Here is a 22,218-nt window from a genome sequence, read left to right as displayed (position 1 = left end):
TCTCCTGTCATTATATCCTTGGTAAACAGAAGTGACGCGGTAATTGTGAAATCTATTGAAAAGAATTGTAGCTTCTCTCCCCCCACGCTTCTCTCTGTTTTCAGGTCATTACTAGATCTTCCTCTTCACGCCCACTTGTCACGGCTCTGTTCTCGCTCTGCTCGCTGTCTGTTTTTTTTTTTCCTCCTTCAGTGGCCTCTTGTTTCTAGTTCTCATGCTCATGTGCCACACTTCTTTCTTTTTCTGTTTCCTCTTCTCACTCTGGCTAAGTGTGTTTATATAGAAATCCAGATCGATCCCGTGATGCTGCTAAGATCAATAACACAGAGTGTCACAGTTTAGCCAGCGAACAGTGATGGATGAATTCCGCTCACCTTATACTTTCCATATGTTGACATTTAGTTTTCTGCCTTCACTTACTCCTCTCCCTCTCTGCTTTCACACACAGTGGCGTCCGTTCCTCCCTGGTCTGAAATATGAAGTGGTAGACTCAGCCTACATCTCCCTCTACACAGGTAAGAGCTATTCTGCCATGTCGTTGTACTGCATGAAAAGCTTCTTGTCATAACACAACATAACATAAACTTCATGATGAATTTTTTAATTTTCTTTAAAGTGTTTTGTTATTTGCAGCTAAGATACACATGGGACTTTTTAATGATGTTTTCTATTTCTAGTCTTTTTCTGTGCTCAGAGCTTGCCAAATAAAACCAGGAAATGATGCTACAAAAAACAACCAACTTCATTAGTCTTGTCTGGTATCGATCGGTAGTTTTAATGTCACAGAATCAGCCTTCTTTCAATCAAAACGTGCTTCTCTCTTGTCCCTTAAACAAAGTCATATTTAAGTCTCGGTTGAAGGCTTGAAATCATATATCATATTTAGTTTCTTCTCACAGAGGAGAAGCTGCAGATTGTCCCTTTGGGAGTATGACATGTCTTCTCTATGTGGGGCCAAAGAGAAGATACAGAATGCAATAGATGCTCTATTTTTCTCCATGGGTGTCATTCGTAGCAGAGATGAGTGCACAAGCTCCCAAGTAGATCTCTAGTCGCGCCTCTATAGCTCCAAGAATAGCAGTGTGTCTCGGGGATTCAGCCTCGTTAACAACGGGAAATGCCAGCTACACAGAGAATGATGTGTGGAGTTGTCATTTTGGGCAAAGCTGCAGGTTGCTGGGGATGTATGCCTTCTTGTGTATGACTGGCTCTGACAGGGAAGAAGGAGGCCTTGTACAGTTTATGAGGTCACTTGCTGGATACCATGTCCATGTGTTTAATATGCATTCCCGTTTGACACAGAGAAAGCTTTTGTAGGCTTTCCCAGTTTAATTAGGTCTCTGATTGGCTGTCAATTAACATCAGTGTGAGTTCAGCAGTTGTAGCGGGCAAAGCTAGGGTTGGCAATCTGGAGAAACTAGCAATAGAACGGCACAATTATAAAAAAATGATCCAACCGAAAAAACCCGGCCGAGTGCTGCCAATTCTTTTTCCATGCAAGTAGCGAGCAGCACAAGCGCCAAAAGTCACAAAATCTAGTGAGAAAGTTGCCAAGTCTGCAAAACTGCCCTTCAGACCTCACTACAAAGCCACTCCCCCAAAATGATCATGAACGTAAACAACCATCATGGCTAATGTTAGTACTCACAGCTGTCAAGCTAGCAGTAGCCTCCGGTACCGTGCAATGAGTGCATGGGCAGAGTGTGCGTAGGTAGGCAGACAGACAGACGGGTAGATAGACAGACAGACAGACAGATAGACAGACAGACAGGCAGACAGGTAGGTAGATAGACAGACAGACGGGCAGGTAGATAGACAGACAGACAGACAGGTAGATAGATAGACAGGTAGACAGACAGACAGACAGGTAGGTAGGTAGATAGGTAGATAGACAGGCAGACAGGTAGACAGACAGGACAGACAGACAGGTAGATAGATAGACAGGTAGACAGGCAGACAGGCAGACAGGCAGACAGGCAGACAGACAGACAGACAGACAGACAGACAGACAGGTAGATGGACAGACAGACAGGTAATCCTGAACTAACTTTTTCTGCTCATGTTTTTGGAAAACCAGGAACAATTGTGCCAAACTGGTACTGAAGAGTGCTTTTGTTTTACTCCCCGTGTAAGAACTTATCTTTCAATTGAATATTTCCAGAATGTAGTAGCTCATCTGAATGGGTTTCTCAACATCCGTCTTCATAAACAAAAAAAACCCTGCTGATCAAAAACAGTTTCAGTGTGTGTTATTGAATTTGAAATCCTGTATGTCATTAAATATGTGTTCAGTGCAGCTGCAAATACTCCACATCAGCTGTTAATGAATTTACACCATCACACACACACACACACATACGGATTTACTACGGAGACCAAGAAATTCAAATTGGCACAAAACTCTAAATGGTTTCCATATTTGCTTTTCATTACCATGCGGATGAGGTCTCAATATCTATGCCATACAGAAATAGTGCTGTATTTTATTTTCATCACAACCCAACTACATCTGTGCAACATGATCGAAATGAATCAAAAGAAAGAGAAGGAGAGTTCTGTTGTTCTCCTTGTTTGTTTGCTTCTTGTGAGGATTTCAGTAACGTAGATAATGAGTTATTCTTGGCAAGGCTCGTGTGTAGTGTAAACCAGGTATGCGATCAACAGATGTCTTATTGTCGGAGGAAACAAAAGAGGCTTTCTCAGTGTAGCGTGTGCACAGAGAGACACACACTGAACGTGCAAACTCCACCCTAAAAATGATGCTGACCACCACGTTAATTATAAAGCATTTCTCCCATCAGGCCCTGCTCCTGACATGCCATTAATCACAGATGCTCTCCCCTCCTTCTCTGCTATCGATCGGTATAATTATGACTCTGCTCTGTATTTGTTTTCTTCCAACTTTTTTTCTGATCCTCTCACTTCATCCTCGGCTTCGGCTCTCTTCCTCGTCTCTCTTCGCTTCCTTCCTCTCTGCTTCACCGTTTGTCTCTTTTTCTCCCTGTTCTTCACATTTCCATGGTCGGTAAAGATTGATGTTGATTGCGGTATTATCCTTCCAACAGCTAACGTAAAACGTGTCCAGCATTAAATCAAACATCCACATAAACACAGCGAAATAATGATCTTCCCCTTTCCCTACACTACATCATCTCTCCGTCTCTGTATTGTTCAGACGAGTCCAATCTGAAGATGAACAGTGTGGACCACATCCCCCAGACCTTGGCCAGTCACATCCGTCTCCCGGTGGAGTCTCATCCCCAGAGTCTGCAGGGAGGCAGCATCACGCAGCACGGAGCGGATATGCTGAAGCCGGACCCCAGGGACACCTTCTACAGCAGTAAATCTAACAGTCATCCTTTCAGGCTGTCCTCATCCTGATTTTCTGGCCTGTCATCTTCTCTATCTGACTGATTGACTGTCTGCCTCACAGTCTCTCTGGCTGTCAGTTCAGCTGTATTCAGACTCTTGTCATTTGGTCTGGCTGGCTGTGTTCCTGTTTTTGTGTGTTTTTCCTCCTCGTTTTGTCGCTGCCTTGATCATCTCCCAGCTTTCTGACTCTTAAGTTTGTTGAAAGCAGAATTCCATATGCACGTTTGTTTGTAGCAGATCTCGAACATGTACCTCTCTTTCTCCTCCTCAGCTCCTATGATCAGCCCCTCCCGACTGGAAAATGTTCTACCGGCATGTCTCTACTCGCCAACATATGTTGTCAAAGACTTTCCCATCGCCAGATACCAGGGTCTGCAATTTGTAAGTCACCTTCCCTCTGGGTCAGAAAAAGACCTGCGGCCATTTCAACATAGCTTCTTTGCTTTAGCTCTGCTATAGACCGATTTTAGACCATATTTTAGGAACGTCATTACATGTTTTAAAAATGCATAAAAACCTATAAATATTTAACTAACCCATTCACAGTATAACTGATTTATTTTTCGTCATATATACAGATTCTAAGGCCAAGACTAGGCCTCTACTATACCTTCATTTTTCAACCTTTAATAAGCTTAATTCAAACAAAACCTATAATATATATCTAGTAAACGTAATTTCAATGTCAAATTGCTTACTCGGTCTGTGTGAGAGAGTGAGTTCTTACTAAAATTAGACCTGTGTGCTCACCCGAATCACTATGAATAGCATGACAGTATCATCTTAACTTGCTTATAAGTATGCCCTTGCAGAGTCTGCATAATATTCAGATCAACTGGCTAGAGAAGAAAAGAGCAGAGGAGCGTCCATGCTGGTTTGATCATCGCAGCTGCATCGCTCCTGTTGTATCGGAACACTTTGAGGAAGCGTGAGGGGGGCAGTGTTGAGCGCTGCTCCCCCCTTTAGGACAGCAGGAGTTACTGCAGCGGCTGCAGCGATTAAGTGGAAATTCACGACATAGCAAATCCATTTTAGATTTGACAGGAACCACAAAGCATGATGTAGAGCAAGAGGCTGATTTAGATTAAATGCTGGTATTAATATAATCCTTAAAGACTACTACTAAATGAAAATCAACCCCTTTTATCAGTGTTTTCTGAGGTTATTGCATTTTTGAGTGACATCACATTTTTCTTTAGGTCTATCTGTCCTTCGTTTACCCGAATGACTTCACACGTCTCACCCACATGGAGCGAGAGAACAAGTGTTTCTACAGAGAGTCCCCGATCTACTTGGAGAAGTAAGGACGTCGTTGCTTTTATCGCTTGGAGAGCAAAGGGAACATTTGTCTCTGTCTTGTATATATGAGCGAGTACACTGATTATGCAGAATAACTGCTCGAGTGTCTGTGAATTTTATGGCGGTGATTCATTCGACCTCTCACCAGCAGATTAAGTTTATGATGCTGCAAGGCACATTGAGACGTCAACCTTCTTTTAATGCGCGGGGTTGTGTGTCAACGTGTGTGTTAATGTGTGTGTCAATGTGTGTGTTTATGGGTGTGCGCTGCCTCCTCTTGTGTCTGCCAGGTTTGGTTTCTACAAATATATGAAGATGGATGAGGAGGAAGATGACAGACCGTTCTTCTTCCCTAACCCAGATGGTAAACTAATAATGAACAAACGCACACTTACACACATACTGTATATACACACACATGTACTATACACACGATGTCTTTGTAACTTTGTGTTATTGTCTCCAGATTTCTTAGATGAAGAGGAGGTGGTAGACGTGGAGGACGAGGAAGAGATCGTTGGCACGCAGTCACCCAAGAAGCCCTCTCATCCCAGCCAGACCAGCCACACCTCCTACCCCTCCCATCAGCGCTCAAAGCCTGCGCCGACACCAGCTGGCAGAGAGGGGGGAGAAGAGGAGGCGGACCCTAATGAAGAGGAGGAGGGAGCTGTCAACAGTATCATACACCGAAGAGAAAGGAGACATTTTCCTCACAGAGATGTACAGATCGGAAGGGATCTGGATAGAGACTGGGGACGAGATCACACAAGCATGAGACAGGACGCCAGGAAGGGACCCGAAGAGCTCCATACCAGGGTGCTTGAGCCTGGCACGGACGGCGTAGTCCGCGGTCGCTCCCTGACTTGGATCCGCACCGGTCCTGCAGAGTTGAGCCCTGGCAGGAAAGGAGGAGGAACAGGTGGCGGGGGAGGAGAGAAAGGGGCTGAAACACTGCCGAAACTGAGCAAGTCTTCACTCCTTTTCCCCCAGAAGTCCTCCCTCTCGGCCCTTGCCAGCCGAGCCAAGCAGATCCTCAGCAACTCCGCCCACAGTAACAACCTCCACGATGACAACCACAAGCTCGCTGGAAACAAGAAGGAGAAGAAGGACGAGAACAAGATCTACATCACCAGGCCTCGACCTGCCAAGGAGCGGGAGAAGGACAGGGAGAGGGAGCAGCGTCGCGAGAGGAGGGAGGAGAGGGCATCTCGCCACCCTAGAGAGGTGTTCCCGGGGGTCTTTCTGTACCAAACTGGGAAGACCACAAGGCTGGTAAACCTGGGTGCCAAAGGAGGAGGCATGACAAGAAGTAGAAGTCTTGTTAGTGCCCCTAAGCTCTGGCCCAACCCCCCCACAAAAGAGGGTAAGACATTTCCCCACAACGGAAGCATCAACGCGCGGAACGAAAGAGCACACAAGTCTGCCAGCAGGGCAGCAGGGGCAAAACAACCGGAGAAAAGCAAGAGGAAAGGGGAGCAGCGGGATTTAAAGACTACCGCCACTGCTGATGTACCCAGCAAAGGTGACCCGCTAACCCCTCTGTCCCATCAGCGAGATCCCCCTCCAGTTACCCAGCAAAGGTTAAACGCCACAGAAAACACACTCCAAGGCCAAGCACGGGTCACCTCTTACCTCAGGACCTCCGAGATCACAGAGACCCATCAGAAGCCAGACCCGGACCCCAACCCGCCAGAACTCGGCCAGGACACAAGCCGCTCTAATCCTGACCCCGAGCCAGAACCGGAGGAGGGCGAGATGTCGGACTACAGCTACGAGGAGGTCGAGGCTCGGCCGGGCTGGGCAGAGGAGAGCATCAACTGGCAGAGGACCTTCTCGGTCAATCCGATGGACTTTGAGCTGCTGCGCTCTGACTGGAATGACCTGCGCTGCAACGTGTCTGGCAACCTCCAGCTGGCAGAGAGCGAGGTGGTGGACGTGCTGGCGCAGTACATGGAGAAACTCAACGAACGCAATGGAGGGTGAGGATAAAGGGGAGGCAACGGGAACAATGTGAGACTGAAAGGCTGCTTATGTTTCCCTGCAACCTTCTAAGTTCAAATATCCTTATCCCCATATTCCTTATGCTCAGCATTATCTGAAGCAAGAAGTCACTTCACTGGGAACATATTGGTCATGCCCCGGTGCTTTGACTTCATGTTGGCAGTCCTCTATGTGCCGATTACCATTTTCTTCAGCGGTGCTTACAAACATTGATGTCATTTGAGAAAAGTAGCTTCGCTGCTGTTTTCATTTTCTTCCCAAATCACACCATGCTGACTTCACTCTCTACAGAACATATGTAGCTACTTTTTTTAGGTGGTCTGCCTACAGTCAACAAATAATTAATCCAGTTGGGAGAATAAAATAAGAAATTTGTGTTCTGCATTTGCGTCCGCTCTCTTTCTTTCATATCACTTTCGATGTCTTTTTTTTTTTTCTGTCTTTGCCGCAGGATCTACACCCTGCTGCGAATTGTCAACGTTGAGAAGCGGCGCGACTCGGCGAGGGGGAACCGTTACCTCGTGGAGCTGGAGCTGATGGAGAGAGGCCGCAGCGTCGTCCGTCTGTCAGAATACATTTACCTTCTGCTCCATCGCAGCAGGCAGGGCGAGGAAAGTCTAGAGAACACTGACTTCGCTCCGGCCTCGGCGCCGGCCTCGGCCCCGTCAGCGGCCCCGTCCAGCCTCGACACCCCGCCTCCACCTCCCCCTCCCTCAACCAGGTCCCCCGTCCGGCCCGGAGCGACCCCCTGGAGCACCGCCTATGCTAAGCCTCTGCTCTGCCAGCCGGTCATGCTGCAGTGGAGGAAAGATGCCATGGTGCACTTTGTGGTGCCAGGTAAGTTAACTTTCAAAACTGAATCAACAGTATTGAAAGTACAATAAATAAATATTTTTCTTTGATCCCTCTACTTTCCCCTGTGTTCTTACTGTCCTTCAGTGAAAAACCAGGCTCGCTGGGTACAGCAGTTTATCTCTGACATGGAGAATCTTCATCTCCAGACAAAGGATGACAATTTCAACATCATAATTGTCGACTTTGAGAGTGAAGACATGGACGTGGAGGAGGCACTAAGAGAGAGCAGTGTACCAAGGTGTGCGTGTGTGTGTGTATATAACACAATCAGCCCTGTGTATCAAGACTTTAAGTGCATTTTGAACCATTTTAGAATATTTCCAAAATGTGTGTGTATGTTTTTGTTTTGGCAGATATGAGTATATAAGGAGAGAAGGGAACTTCGAGCGCTCAGCGGGACTGCAGATCGGAGTGGACACTATTGAGGTGAGAGAAACACACACAGAGGCGAGACAACAGGAAAAAGACACTCACTGAAGGTGAGCCACTCACACTGACCGCATGACCTTTTCTGATGGACGGACAGAAAGAACACTCGTGCATAATGAATGCATAACCGCCTGGCCAGTCTGTCCTGGGCTGTGGATCTCGCCCCTTACCGCCGAGCCTCTCCCACAGAGCCCAGCTGTGGCTGACAGGGAATGGCTTAGACAGTTAGCTGCATTTCCTCTGTCATGTGTATGCCATCGCTGTCGCATCCATTCCCTTTCACAGGTTATTTGTGTGCATGTGCCCTTACGCCGCTTTCTGGCTGTCTCTCTGTCACACACTCGCACCCACCCAGGGGTGTGGAGCGGCAGGAAGGATGGACAGACGTTGATCCGTCAGTTGAGTGTCGGGGCTGTCGCGGCGGGATGACAGGGCTGTCACTCATGTCTGAATGACCTGCAGGCTCTGGAAGTGAAGACAAGCCACTGATGCTGAGCCCAGACTCCTCCACTTCCTTTAATCCTAAAACCCCACGTTATTCGAATGTGAACAACATACACAGACTCATTCACTCTCGCTTTTTCTTCTTCAACATACGATCTAGAGATGATTTAGATGAATGTGTGTGTTTGTTTGTTTGTGGTTCCCCTTGCAGGATAGTCACAGCATTGTGTTCCTGTGTGATCTGCACATCCACTTCCCTTTCAACATCTTGGAAAGCATCAGGAAGCACTGTGTGGAGGGCCGCCTTGCTTTTGCTCCAATTGTCATGAGACTCGGCTGCGGCAGTTCGCCACGGGAGCCCGATGGTAACGCACAACAAAACACACACGCACGCAGCGTTACACGCACGCACATACAGGAATAATCACACTCGCGTATCAACATAGTACTACAATACATACTTGTACTGCAATGGCGGGCAATGGGACCAGTGTTTCCTTTTAACTTACTTTTTGTTCTTTCCACAGGTTACTGGGAGGTGAACGGCTTCGGCCTGTTTGGAATCTATAAGTCTGATTTTGATAAGATTGGAGGGATGAACACAGAGGAATTCAAAGACCGCTGGGGGGGAGAGGACTGGGAGCTGCTGGACAGGTAACCCAGCAACAAGCCAACGCAGTAGCCCTGCAATGAACACTGTTAGAGGGCTGCGGAGTTACATCGATATTAATATTTGAAGTTGTAGTTAAATTGTTTCGTCATTATATGCTTTTTAATGGTAGTTGTGTTGTACCAGGTTGCATCACGTTGTACAGAAGCGTATACGATTGTTGCCACCTCCTGTATATTATAAGTCATTACTGTTAGGATACAATATTTATATTTATCTGTTGGGTTGTCTCTGTTGTACCGCAGGTGTGTACGGTAAATGTCCTCTTCTAAAGCAATGAAGGTGGATTGTGTGCACATACAAGTGCAGGAGGAACGGAGATAGTCTGCACAATGAATATTGCAAGCTCTCAGTGTTGAATGCTTTGGCCGGCAAGGTCTTTAAATATTCACTGTGTGGAAATGTCTTCTTTCACTTACATCAAGAAAGGCTGCTGCTTTCAAAACGTGTTGGAATTATGAGCTGAATTTTGGGTATAGAAGCAGCCAGATGGATAATTCAGCAATTAAAACTAAAACGATCTGCATGTTTCGATACCACCCAGATGTAAGTTGGGGAAATTGACACTTTAATAAAAGAAGAACAAATGAGTTTTATCAGACTACAGGCCTCAGGAACCGTTGCTAAGGCTGTTAACTCAATATTTTCTCCAGGACTTTGAACAGAACCCAGTTTTAACCCGCTGTTCCTCCCTCCCGCCCCCTCCAGGGTACTGCAGAACGGTTTGGAGGTAGAGAGACTGCGTTTGAGGAACTTCTTTCACTACTACCACTCCAAACGAGGCATGTGGAACGCCCAGAACAAGAAAACTCCAAAGGGATAGCGCCCCCTTCTGGTCTGAGGATTCTGAATCTACCTGCAAATCCACTGTGTGTGTGAGAGAGAGAGAGAGACCCGTGGGAGATCGCTCACTGCCTGAACTCTGCCTTTATTTGAAACGGGCTTGTTTCAGGGATGCCTCTGCTTCTACATCAGCCCCTCCTGTATACTCGTGTGTACGAGGAACCAGAGTCGAAATCTGAACTTTACAAGCGAGCCGTTTACGCAGATAGACCTGAGTCATCACTTTGCCTCACTGACTGAACTACTGTACAGAGAGAAGAGAGGTATTTTTGTCGTCCTTCTCTCTGTCTATTTTTTGGTGCAATTTTTTCAGACAGACTGGAAAGCAGCTGTTTGTGCGTGTGTGTGTGTGTGTGTGTGTGTGTGTGTGTGTGTGTGTGTGTGTGTGTGTGTGTGTGTGTGTGTGTGTGTGTGTGCGTGGGTGTGTGTATATATATATATATATAGGTGTATGTGAGTGTGTTGCCGCTTGTGTGTGCTTATGATGACAGAAAGCAGCTTTTTTCTAACAAGGAGACGTGAAGACAACCTAAGATCTTTTTTTCAAACACGCTCTCGCGTGAGAGCCCATTAGAATGTGTGTCAACATGTTATTCAGATCGATTCAGACATGGTGGCGTAGATCGAGTCGTAGAGGAACTTTGTCTTTGGTAAAATAGTTTATAAATACATCAGCTTCTACCTGTTGGATATAGTTATGACCGAGGTGCTGATGTTCTCCTGATACCTGATATGATGGAACAAAGAAAGGTTGTGAATCAGAAAAGCCCTTTTCCAACAGGTAATGACGGATTTGGCATCTTTCTATCTCTTTCTGTCCCTCTCTCCCCCTCTGTGTCTCTTTTATCTGCAACGCATTGCGTGTCATGCAAATTTGTGTATTTGAGTTTTACGTACTACACCCGTAATAATGCTAGCTGTCGGTTATGACTTATTTCATTTATTTTCATTAACTGAAGTTGGTTCTGCTGTTAGTTTTTTGTATTTGTTCTGAGTATGGATGCACTAACGTTTGTGGTGCTATTTTCTGTTCTAAAACACTGAATTTGTGAACAGTTTACACATTTGAACTCTACTGACGGTATCCTCCATTCCCTCCACATCTCTGACCTCATTGTCAACTGGAACATACAACTGTAATAGGAGGGAAGCAGAGGACAGCAGCAGCTTTCTGACATTTGATTTCACGTTGTCACACTTCGTTGTCACGAAGCACACAATGCTTCATACAACGTTGTCACGTTGTATGAAGCATTTTCTGAGCTGAAAGTTGCATTTTAAATATTGGATTTGAGGGATTAAACTCTGTCTCTCATATTAAAAATACCACCGAGACAATGGCTGCTTAGCTATCGAGAAATATCGACCCTCTTCTTTTAAGCTTGTGTAAAGCACCAACAGAATGGAGACCACTTCATGTGTTGGACACAACGTGGCAAGGCGTGTTTCACAAATGTGTGCCTTTATCAGGGTTTGGCTGCAGGCAGTTTTTAAACTACTTTAACGACAGAAGAGAGCAGGGACAGACGAGAAATATACGGTTATTTATCAGCAGGCTGTAATGTCATTGTAAATTCAGATGAACTGTGAAATAAGGAAACATGGTTCTCTTCAGTGGATTACGGAGACGTCGTCGGAGTGTTTGAGGCTTAGAAGCAGGAAGGAGTGGTCTTTGCAAGCCAGTTGCCCTGTTGGTGAGAAACACAGAGATGCTACTAATGACTACTGAGTGAAATCAGGAGGGGTGATGGAGACTCATTGGCAGCTGCAGTCCAGCAGGATCCCACCTGCTTCCCTTCCTTTTTGGGCTGGAGGCCGGGCTCCTAATGCCTCTGTTTATGCAACATGGTACTTATATTGATGGAGAGTGGCTTGAGGGCTCAAGGCTGGACACGCATGTGGAAGACAATTAATGATCGGTTGTTGACTATATGATTGTCAAAATGCCCTCCAAGACCCTTTCTTTGCCTCTACAGGAAGAGGGTCTACTGTACGTCATTTAACACTGACATGGGACTATTTAAAGAACAAAAGAATCGCATTAAATATAATATATATGTATATATGTGTATATATATATATACATATATAAGAAACATAAAAATTAAAAATAGGAATATACATTCCAAGGTAATTTCTGTGAAATTGTTTTGTAGAGAAAAGGTTTTAAGAATGTATTGTACTTTTATTTTAATTTGTTGGGGTTTTTTTTGCAAATAAAATTTTATGCTTACGTCCAGGTCATTTTTCAGATGTTTTTTCTTTTTTTTCTTTGTTGTGTGTTACTTTTGTAAGACATTTGTGAAACATAATCAGCTACAACAACTCTATTCCTTATCTGACCACATGGTGGTGCTCCACCCATACATGCATACCTGCAGACTTGCATTGTTTGCACGGCTTCAAACACATGAAAATGACTAACGGATATACATATTTTGAGCAGGGGCTGGGTTGATTCAGTGTCGGAGAAAAGACTCAATATGGCCGAGTAGACGGACGAGATGAACATTGCTAGTGTGCAAAATCCCCTTCCTACACACTCGCAAACACTGTCTCTGATCATTTGCTTTATGCAAACAATTCAACCATTCTTAACCAAATATGAGAAGCTCATTTTGATCATTCCAGTTAGGTGACATGATGGGGCTTTGTTTTGTTCCCGAAAAGTGTTCAATAGGTTTTAACAAATCAATACAATTCACGATACAGCTTAAAAGAAGCAAATGTGGCTCAAAACCCTGATTGACCTGTCAAAACAATTACTTCAGCTTTTTACAAATCATAAAAACGTATACACTGCTCGATTAAGAGATGTTTTAAATTGATTACTTTTATTACCAGCTACAAATGCAAAGTAAATATGAAACCATGTCAAAAACCCTCTGTAACCCTCTGAGGCTGACATCATTTACGCATTTGAAGTTATATTGATGTAATATCACATTGTGTTTTATGACCAACGCAGAGAGAAAAGCAAACACGGAGCTCAATATTTGGAACTCCAGCAGAGCTCTAATGTTTTCAAGATCACATTCAATTATTTGCAGAGTTTTTGTTTTGAGTTGTTTACTGTTTGCCACTTTGCTCTGGGGGGGTGGCCTCTGCCCCCGAGCATGCACACACACAGAGAGATCATGAGGTGAACGCTATCCACACTACAGCTACATGAGGTCTGGATGAGGCAAGTGCTGACCTCCTATGATCTCTATACGCCCTGTGTGTCTTCTGATCTCATTTAGAAAGGTTTTTGACTAATAGACTGAAAGGTTGACTCCCTACTCCTTCTGACTGAGTGATTCATAAGATTATGATGTGTGTGTGTGTTTGAGAGTCACTTTTTCCACTTTAACTGCATACATTATGTCTTCTAACATCCAGGTCTGTATATCTGCAAGCAAACATTCATTACAGCCACTTTCACAATGTGTTGCAGTCTCGCATGCATGCAGGTTGAGTGTTGGGCCCTAAACCGATTATGTAATAATGTTGGACTCTGTCCCAGTGGAGGCACACCCTGCCTGTCTATGCGAGTGTGGAGTGATGAGAAGCAGGTAGTCACAGCCCTCTTCAACATGTTTGCTTGATTTTACTACAAGCATGTTACAGCACCTCACCAGAAACAACAAACAGGGCCGCGCGACTCTCCAAAAACTGAAGTTCCGTAAGAGGATTTGCTCAAAGTTTGTTTTTAAAAGCGATCCTGACACTTTTTCGTCATTACCTCTGCTAAATTGGTACTGAATGAGCACAAAGTAGTGGATTGGGTACAAATCATGAGCCACAACACATTTTATTTGTTGAATAAAACAACTAAATAACATGTACAGTACTTATTTAAGATATTACAACACATCCGTCTTCTTTACAATCCCAAATAAGCTTTTTCAGTGCATTTTCAGTGAAACCCTAAGCCCAAAGTAAACACTACGCCACCTCTTATGTTATTACCACGGGCTTTACAGATTAGATTTCTGTTTCAGACTGCAGGTGAGGGATTCGCTCATGTGCAGGCAGCAAGTCCCCGAGAGCCAACACGAGGAGATAACTCAAGTCTGCTTGGCGTGCTTGGGTGTTTAGTTCCAGGTAACTAACCAGAAGAATTTCCACAGACCCAGCCACATAACAACTGATGGGGAACACCTGGCCAAGGGTTTAATCTGTCATGGATAAATCAAAGCTGTTCATTATATTATACATTACTATATTTACTTGTAGTATAATTAAAATTATAATTGTAAAATGATAATAAAGACTGTGAACACACGTGTAAAACAGTTGAAGCTATTACGAGGATTTGTGTGAATGTGTATAAAATAAGTATGTTACTCGAGCAAGAAAGCAAATAGCCTGCAGACATATCTGGGTCACGCATGATAAGAGGAATTTGTTTGACGCTCGTCTGACGCAAAACAAAGTTTACTTGTTGTCCCAGCTTCAGGAAACATTTGGATCGGGTCCTGATTGGCTGCCCGCAAAAGTCGGCCCTCTCCTGATTGGTGCTCGAGCTGCTTCCGTGTTGTCATTCATCAACGGTCCCTCCTCACGCACATCTGCAACCGAGCGTCTCCGACAGGCTGTTCCTGACCGAGCACCCCGGAACGGGAGAGCGATGAAGTAGTCTCAGGACTTTTTCACGGATATCTACAGAAACGAAACAGCTTGTATGTCTGTTGAGCGGCTAAAGGGTGACATGTTGTAACGCACGAGCTCGGGTCTGGCTGTATTCAGAGCGCGAGGAGGCACTTCATGGTGTTTTAACAGACTGTGGATCCCGGAGGAAAGTTTAAATCACTGCGCTGTCCGGGGAAAGGTGAGACGGGTGCGACTTTAATTTCCTCGGCAGTCTCGTTTGTTAATGACAATATTGGGTGTTTTTTTTTTTAACAACACGTTTGCTCGGAGGATTTTATCAGTTTCGCTGCCCTGCACTGAACTCTTTAGCAGCATGTCTGGCAAGTGTGCCGCTGCGTAACCAGTTCGTCCTGCTCCGCGGGGAGTTTCGACTGCTGCTTCTTGACTTCAGGTAAACCGCTGACAAGGTTTTCCGCTCCTCCAAACACTCGCTGCAGAAAGAGTTTCACAATAATGGCCGGTTTGAGCAACGTCCACATGAAAACCCTGGAGGACCTGACGCTGGACTCCGGCTATGGAGCGGGGGACTCCTGCAAATCCCTCAGCCTGTCCTCCTCCAAGTCCAACTCCCAGGCCTTCATGACGGCCCCTCACCGGGGCAACTGGTGGTACTACTCCGGCTCCATGAACAGCAGGAACAACAGCTGGGACACGGTCAACACTGTCCTCCCAGAAGACCCGGAGGACATCTTCTCCAAGTGTCCCCGGTTACCCGAGTTGGAAGAGTTCCCCTGGATGGAAGAGGACGTGGCCAAGATCCTTCGCAAAGTGGCCGGGAGTGGGAGCGCTAAAGGGGGGCCGCCTCCACCTGTGTTCTCTCCGGAGGCCGTGAGGCGGCTGTCCGCTCTCCTCCGCAGGGCTCTCATCCGCATCTCCAGAGAGGCTCAGCGGCTCAGCGTCATGCACTGCCGCTGCACGCGCTTCGAGGTGCAGAGTGCCATGCGGCTGGTGCTCAGCTGGGCCCTGGCTGACCACTGCGTCTCCGCTACGGTCAAGGCCATCTCCATGTACAGCATGAGCGCCGGGGAGCTGCTGAGGAAGGGCAAGTCCGCCCGCTGCGGCCTCTCCTTCTCCGTGGGACGCTTCTTCCGCTGGATGGTGGACACGCGCATCTCCGTGCGCATCCACGAGTACGCCGCTATATGCCTGACCGCATGCACGGAAGCCCTGGTGGAGGAGATAGGAGCCAGGGTGCTGGTGGCCGAGAGGGGTCATTCAGGGCCGGATTTAGGGTCATGGGGCGCCCCAGTGAGCGCAGAGGCCCTCGAGGGGGTGGTGAACAATGACGCGGAACTGTGGGGAGTCCTGCAGCACTATGAGCACCTGATCTGTGGGAAGAACGCCAATGGTAAATATATATATATTTTTTCTTTCAGTGCACTTAAACCAACATAATGTTCAGTTGTTCTATGGGTTAATTGATTGAAATGGCAGCATTCAGTGTATGTTTTGCTGTGTGGTGATGGATGTCAAAACACACCCCAAACATTTTTTTTTCTGTCCCGGTCACCACTTTCCACTCCCTCACAGTGTGGAAAAGGTGAAATGTGGCCTGCTGCTGGATACAATAGCAGCTCTTTGTGCGTGAGCGTTTGACGGACTCGTTGCTAATTTGACCTGTCAGAATAGGAAAACACTGAACAGAGGCATCAGATACAAACAAAGAAGGTATTTTGTTGCTGACCAGGGTCCTACCAGGAGAAATGAACAGCTGTTTTTGTTTTTTTTGTTGAACAGCCAACTTTACATTTTTGACAACTTCAATTGACCAGTTACAAGATTGAGTCCTCACAAGTCACTCTTGTTCCAAGGTTGCAATGTGGGGCTTGTATGTTGACACAGCTCTCTGTTGAGGCGGACTTCACCTCTCATCCTCCTGCTGTGTTGGCTGCACTCCTTTCAAATCCTCCCCTTCTTCCATTTCCTCATCCCCGCTCTCCTCCCGTTGGACAAATCCCATTCACCCACCACCATCTCCACATATCTTCCGTCTCTCCCTCCTCTCTCTTCCAGCTCCAGCTGTGCATCCTATCCTGCTCCCTGTCCAGTTGTTTCATCCACCCTCACATCCCTCTTCCATCAAACTCTCTCTACCTCCCCTCTTTGTCGAACCCCAGTAGACTCATAGCGCTCTTTCCGTGGCTGCTTTTGGCAGCCCAGCGTTGAGTTGATTCATGAGCTTGTGTTGGGACATTGTAACCAGCCTTTGTTTGTGGCCCACTACCAGCTCCCCGAAGCAGAGCTCTTCACTACAGCACAATGGCCTTTTGTTGTGTGATCGTGCAGCTTAGCCCAACACAGAGGGAGTGAAAACAAATGCTGGGGAAGCTGGGCATACACATCCATGTCCATACACATATACATAACAGAGAGAGAGAGATAAAGCTAGCTTTTATGACACGGCCGCAGGCTCACTGTTGATAAAAGTTAAGACGTTATCATGCAGGAGCACCTTTCTGTGCAAGCATTGGCATGTATGTGAAGAAGGGGTTAATGGCAACTTCCTTAAGGTCTGAGATCAGATCAGCATCTAAAACAAAGTAACCTGCATGCACACACGCATTCACTGATCCCTTACATTTCATATTATGTGCAGCGTCCACTCGTTTCTTCCCAATGTGCACTCCATTTAAGCCTGCAAGTGTTAAAAACAATAGAGGGCAGTGCGTTGGACTTGCCCATTATATGGCCATATACTTGAGTTAGAGCTATTCCATTGCAAAATAAGTGAAAGAGCAGCTTTTGTTCCAGTATTTCACCGGATGTCTTTTGGTTGGGTCCTATTTTGGTGAGTTCAGTCATTGGTTTTGAAAGACCTGTTTGTGTGTGTGTGTGTGAGAGTGTGAGAGAGAGAGAGAGTGTGTGTGTGTAATAACAACAGACCCTTATTCTGACCACCCTAGCTTTTTATAGGCCCAAGAGCGGGCTGTGCAAGCCACATACCCATACCCCCTTACCACCCTACCACCTGACACCCCACACCCTAAACCTTACTTTCCGCGGCCCCCCCCCCCCCCCCCCCCCTCCAGCCACCACAACCATCAGTGTAAACAAAAGTAAAGATCCGCTTATTCCACTCTCAAACCAGATGGTCTCGGGACGGGAGGGTAGACTACTGATCATGTGGAAGGATACAGTCTGATAAATCCTCCTTCTTGATTTCTCTCTTTCTCTTTCTCAAGGGCTGGCCCACATCTGGAACTCTTTAAGTCGAAATGACTTCTTTGGCTCCAATAACAGTTCTGAAAACTCCCTCCCTCCCCTCCTCATGCCCTCTCTTGCTCACTCTCGCTTTTGCCTCTCTCTCTCTCGCTCTCTCTTTTTTACTTTGCTATTGCGTTCACGTCCACTTGATCTTTATCTGTTTATTTCTTCTGGTCCACAGGGAGTGCATTAGAGGAACCCGGTTGTGATGTGCCAGGATCTTATTCATTACTCATGCACACACTTGCACAAGCACATTCCCGTGTACACACACACACACACACATACCATGAAAACCCTTTAGTTTGCATGGGTTCAAATGGCTCCACATCTCTGCTTGAACCCACTACACAGTGCCGCTTATACAGACAAATCCATTTGTCATTCATTTCTCCTCACAACGAAATAGCACAAGCTTCCTGGTAAACATTGTATTGATAGTGCTGTGGGGCATTTTCAAAGTGCAGAGTAGTAGCTCTACTAATGGACAGTGAAAGTGGCTCTGAAGTGATTGGTCTTTATGACTGGGACGCATGTGACGGATCAGTTTTAAGTTTTTGTGACACTTTGCAATGTTCTCATTTGAGTGTTTGTCTGTTTTTGTTTCCCAAATTAGCTGTTTATGCAGTAATCGAATATATTTAGGTAAGCAAAACTAGTGACTTGACCTTTATCAACAGTGCTAACTCCCCACAGCGTTGTGGAAGATTGTGGTTGGAAAGTGCTTGTGGCTTGAATCTGTACTACTGTATGAATCGGATGTGAGAGAGAGCATTCATGCTCGGCAAAATGTACCTGGATGAATGAACTTTGATTTGGTCCAGCACTAAAAATAAAGCAGAGTTCAGCGTCTCTGCTCCAGCTCTATAAAAGTAGTAAAAAAAAAAAAAAAGGGGGCTGCACTGAGGGAGCAGGACACATGATTTGCTGCTCAGTATTTCCCTAAATATGTATTTAGCCCAGAAAGAGGCGTGGGAACAGTGGGCAGAAAGATGCAGGGAGAGCAGCCCAGCACTGTGGTCACACAGATGGGGAAACCAGCACTCTGAAAATACACTCCTTGCTCCACAAATCTGGAACCGGATCTAATAGAGTTTTGGAAAACATATCACGGCATTAATATTATGGTGAGATAGACTTATGTTCATCCGATAGGCAGGCTGCAAAATGTGCAGGCATTAACTTCCAGCCCGTGTTTGGCCTGAATCACTGTACGGATGAATTTGGGTTAACCATGTGAGCGCCATTAGAAGGTCAGAGCGTGTATAGAGTTAAACCCATAAGTAATATCGCTTTAGTGTAATAAGGGTTAATCCGTCACAAATCACTACAATTTCTGTTTCTGTGTGTGTGTGTGTGTGAGAGAGTGTTTTTTTGTGCGGGTACCACCTCAGGCGGCTACACACACGCACACTGATGGTCCATGTCGGTGTTTGCGCAGGCTCCTTGTCTGGTCCCAGCTGTAAAAACAGTGAGCCATTAGAGTGCTGGTGTGCACATGTGTTTCAATGTGCTCATCGGCGGGTGCTTGAATGTAGTTGTGTGGGTTTTGACTATTCTTGGAGAACCGTGAGTAATGCTTTTTGCAGATATGACACCGCAAAAGATTTGTCAAGCTATTACAAAACCAACAATTACATTGATTCCACATCCTTTGACACGAGTCATTTAGTTTGTAAAATTAACAAAAATAAAAGTCAAATAACACGGAAGGCTCACTCCCCTGGGTGTAGCCTGTCTTTACTCGCTCCTCTTTCTTTCTTCCTTGAAACTTCAGTCATTATTTTGATCTCAAGCCACGCTCCTCCTTTTACATTACAGCAGCATGAGTCATGCTTCTCAACACTGTTTACACAGTAAAGCACTGATAGGGAGGAAGCGAAGAAAGACGAGGATGACAGAAAAATGGACACAAACAGTGGCCGCAAACTTGCAAACGTCTGTGCCTTTGCGTCCTGATTTATTCTTTCTAATCACATCCTTGGAGAGTAGCGCTTGAGTCTATCCAGACAGAGCAGGAGAGTTCAGATTGGTGTTGAGGCTCTTTGGCTTGTTTGAATTGGAAAAATGTGCAGCCAGTGTGTCACATGCGGTACCACAGAGTCCTGGCTATATGGTTCTGCAGGGAATCTGTCCTGCACGTTGGTTTGGGGTTGCAGCAGGAGTATGGAATGAGGGAAGCAGGAGCACTGGCTGGAAAGATGGCGGGACTCTTGGACCAGGCAGCGTAGCGCATTGCCTGGACGCGTGCAATGGTTTTGTTGAAAGGAACCGCTGTGTGCATCCCATCATCTCAGTGTGAAGTCTGGCTTAGAGACAGCACTGCCACATGCACCTGTGTTGGGAGTCTGGCTCAGTCATTATCAAACTGAAATATGAAAATTCGGCTGAAGAGCCAACTTTGCTTGTGACTGCACAGGCTTTAATGTGTGTGAGACTGATGTTGAGGTGCAGGAGAAAATGCTGTCTAACCTAAGTGCTGAGACAGAGTGAGGAGGTGAGGATCAGGGCAAAAGGTTTGAGAAACATTGAGGCTTTTCTTCACGTAACATTTAGCTCCTGCAGCTCATTTTTCTTTTCTCCCACTGACCGATATGCTGCTTGGGAAGCTCCGGTCTGTCTGACCTTTACATCAAATACCACCAAAGACCTGTGTAAATGTTGTCTGCTAAAATGTCCTGAGGCAGATATAAATTTGCTGAAGTGAAAGTAATAAAAAAAAAAGCTAGTTGTTTAAATACACCCAATGAATTACATGAAGAAAATTCATGTGAAAATGTATTTGACGAGACAAATTCTATTTGCTCAATACAAAATATACAGTAATTATGACTAGAAATGCAGAAAAGGCCATGTAAGCTACTATGTTATAGTAGTTATTGTACCCATAGACATAAACCAAGAGCAGGCAGTCTGTAAGAAATCTGTCATTGCTACTAAAAGACTATCCATCTTACAGCCACACCAGCCTCTCACTCAGTTATTTAGAGCAGAAATGGTTTCATTAAGTGTTTCAGCAAAGTAGGGCTTCACCCTGTTAGTCAACTAATTCGTCACTAAGATTTCTTTAGTATTAGTATCTGGTATTAAATGTCTTTCATGCTGAATGGCTTCTAGAAACCTCTGAGCCAAAAGAGCCTTCTTTTGGTCGAGCACAGCCCGATTGCAAAGAAAAAGACACACAGTACTACATTTCAGTTGTATCATTTGGTTGTTTCTGTGGCCATGCAGATCTGTTCCGCCTTGCTTTTTTTTGTGTACAGAGCTCACAAAGAGTAAAGTGTCTGAATGTCTGTCAAACCACAAATCATCAGTTTTCCTGCTCCTCTGCCTTGAAAAATCAATGCCAACCATCACATTCCTATAATTGCTAATAGGCATTAGCTGACACGCATCAGCCTCTCTGCCTGTGCGCTCATACAAAATTGCAGCCAGTCGATACAGAACCATTTTGTGGGTGATTTGGTTGTAATATTTAATTACACACGAGCAGATCAGATGGGCAGACTGGAGGAGGAAGTGAGCAGAGAGAGCAGGGAGTGTGTAGTTTAAGTGGAAACAGATTTGTCTGACCAGGGATTGGAGATAATAACCCCTCGCTGTGTTCTCCGGTGAAATCTGTCGGAGGCACACCGACTGTGCTGGACGGAGCCATGGAGAGAGAGGGAGCGTTTGATGGAGAGATGAAGCTGCAATCCCACACATCCTCTCTGATTGCGATCTCTATAGCCAGGTTGGCCATGGTGTGCGCATGTTTGTGTGTACTTCCATCTGCCGGCACTGAAAATAAAAAGGACACTACTTCTTTTGGATGTTCTTCAGCCAAGCAAGGAAAGCGATGTTTTTCTTTTCCTTTTTTTTTTTTTTACTTTCATGTTTAAACTGTTGTTTTTGTAACCGGGCCGAGAGAGGGAGCATTTTGTGACTCTGTCAGTGAACTCTTTGTCCAGCGGAGTCAGAGCAGCCGTGTGTGGAGCCTGAATGGCAAAGCTCACGTATATCGCACTGGAAAAGCCAACACACCTGGTCTGTGGACACACTATTGCACACATGACTCTCTCCTCCTCTGGTCATCTTTTCACACTCGGATATCCATCACACACACACACACACTAGTGTACACACAAGTAGACCTTCAGGCATTTTGATTATTTATCTTACTGTCACTAAAGGTGACATGCAAGACAAAAACGGAAGCAAAACGCTCCACGGGTAGGAAAACACCTCTGCACACTGATACCTAACACACACATACGCAAACACTCACACTACGTTGGAAGCGGACAAAGAGAAGAAGAGCCTCTTCCTTCTGACTTGCATTACTACGAAGGTTGTGAGTGTGCAGAGGGTGGAGTAAGCAAACATTTTTCAGTGGACAAAGACACTCTGTTCAAGACTTTCAATCCTGCTTCTTTACTGTTGAGTGCCTCACAGTTTTAGAGCCAAAACGCCCTTTAAACGTAAAC

General features: G+C 45.6%; 2 protein-coding genes across 2 annotated transcripts in view; both read left to right on the top strand.

The window, feature by feature from the left end:
- b4galnt4a (beta-1,4-N-acetyl-galactosaminyl transferase 4a) overlaps window positions 1-12,071 on the top strand; it is a 117,688-nt gene extending 105,617 nt beyond the window's left edge. The window contains exons 9-20 of the mRNA XM_079278291.1: window positions 449-515; window positions 3,176-3,340; window positions 3,644-3,753; window positions 4,572-4,672; window positions 4,962-5,035; window positions 5,138-6,650; window positions 7,124-7,509; window positions 7,612-7,765; window positions 7,881-7,953; window positions 8,612-8,765; window positions 8,928-9,054; window positions 9,779-12,071. Coding sequence (XP_079134417.1) covers window positions 449-515; window positions 3,176-3,340; window positions 3,644-3,753; window positions 4,572-4,672; window positions 4,962-5,035; window positions 5,138-6,650; window positions 7,124-7,509; window positions 7,612-7,765; window positions 7,881-7,953; window positions 8,612-8,765; window positions 8,928-9,054; window positions 9,779-9,893 — 3,039 coding nt within the window. The 3' untranslated portion in view covers window positions 9,894-12,071. The remainder of the gene's footprint in view (window positions 1-448; window positions 516-3,175; window positions 3,341-3,643; window positions 3,754-4,571; window positions 4,673-4,961; window positions 5,036-5,137; window positions 6,651-7,123; window positions 7,510-7,611; window positions 7,766-7,880; window positions 7,954-8,611; window positions 8,766-8,927; window positions 9,055-9,778) is intronic.
- A 2,423-nt stretch (window positions 12,072-14,494) lies between these two features.
- abtb2b (ankyrin repeat and BTB (POZ) domain containing 2b) overlaps window positions 14,495-22,218 on the top strand; it is a 42,757-nt gene continuing 35,033 nt past the window's right edge. Inside the window, exon 1 of the mRNA XM_079280326.1 lies at window positions 14,495-15,896. Within this exon, the coding sequence (XP_079136452.1) occupies window positions 15,002-15,896 (895 nt within the window). The 5' untranslated portion in view covers window positions 14,495-15,001. The remainder of the gene's footprint in view (window positions 15,897-22,218) is intronic.

The sequence above is a fragment of the Melanostigma gelatinosum genome, assembly GCF_949748355.1.
Source record: "Melanostigma gelatinosum genome assembly, chromosome: 1".
Lineage (NCBI taxonomy): Eukaryota > Metazoa > Chordata > Actinopteri > Perciformes > Zoarcidae > Melanostigma > Melanostigma gelatinosum.
The sequence above is the reverse complement of the archived record's forward strand: the minus strand, read 5'-3'. Positions and strand labels throughout refer to the sequence as shown.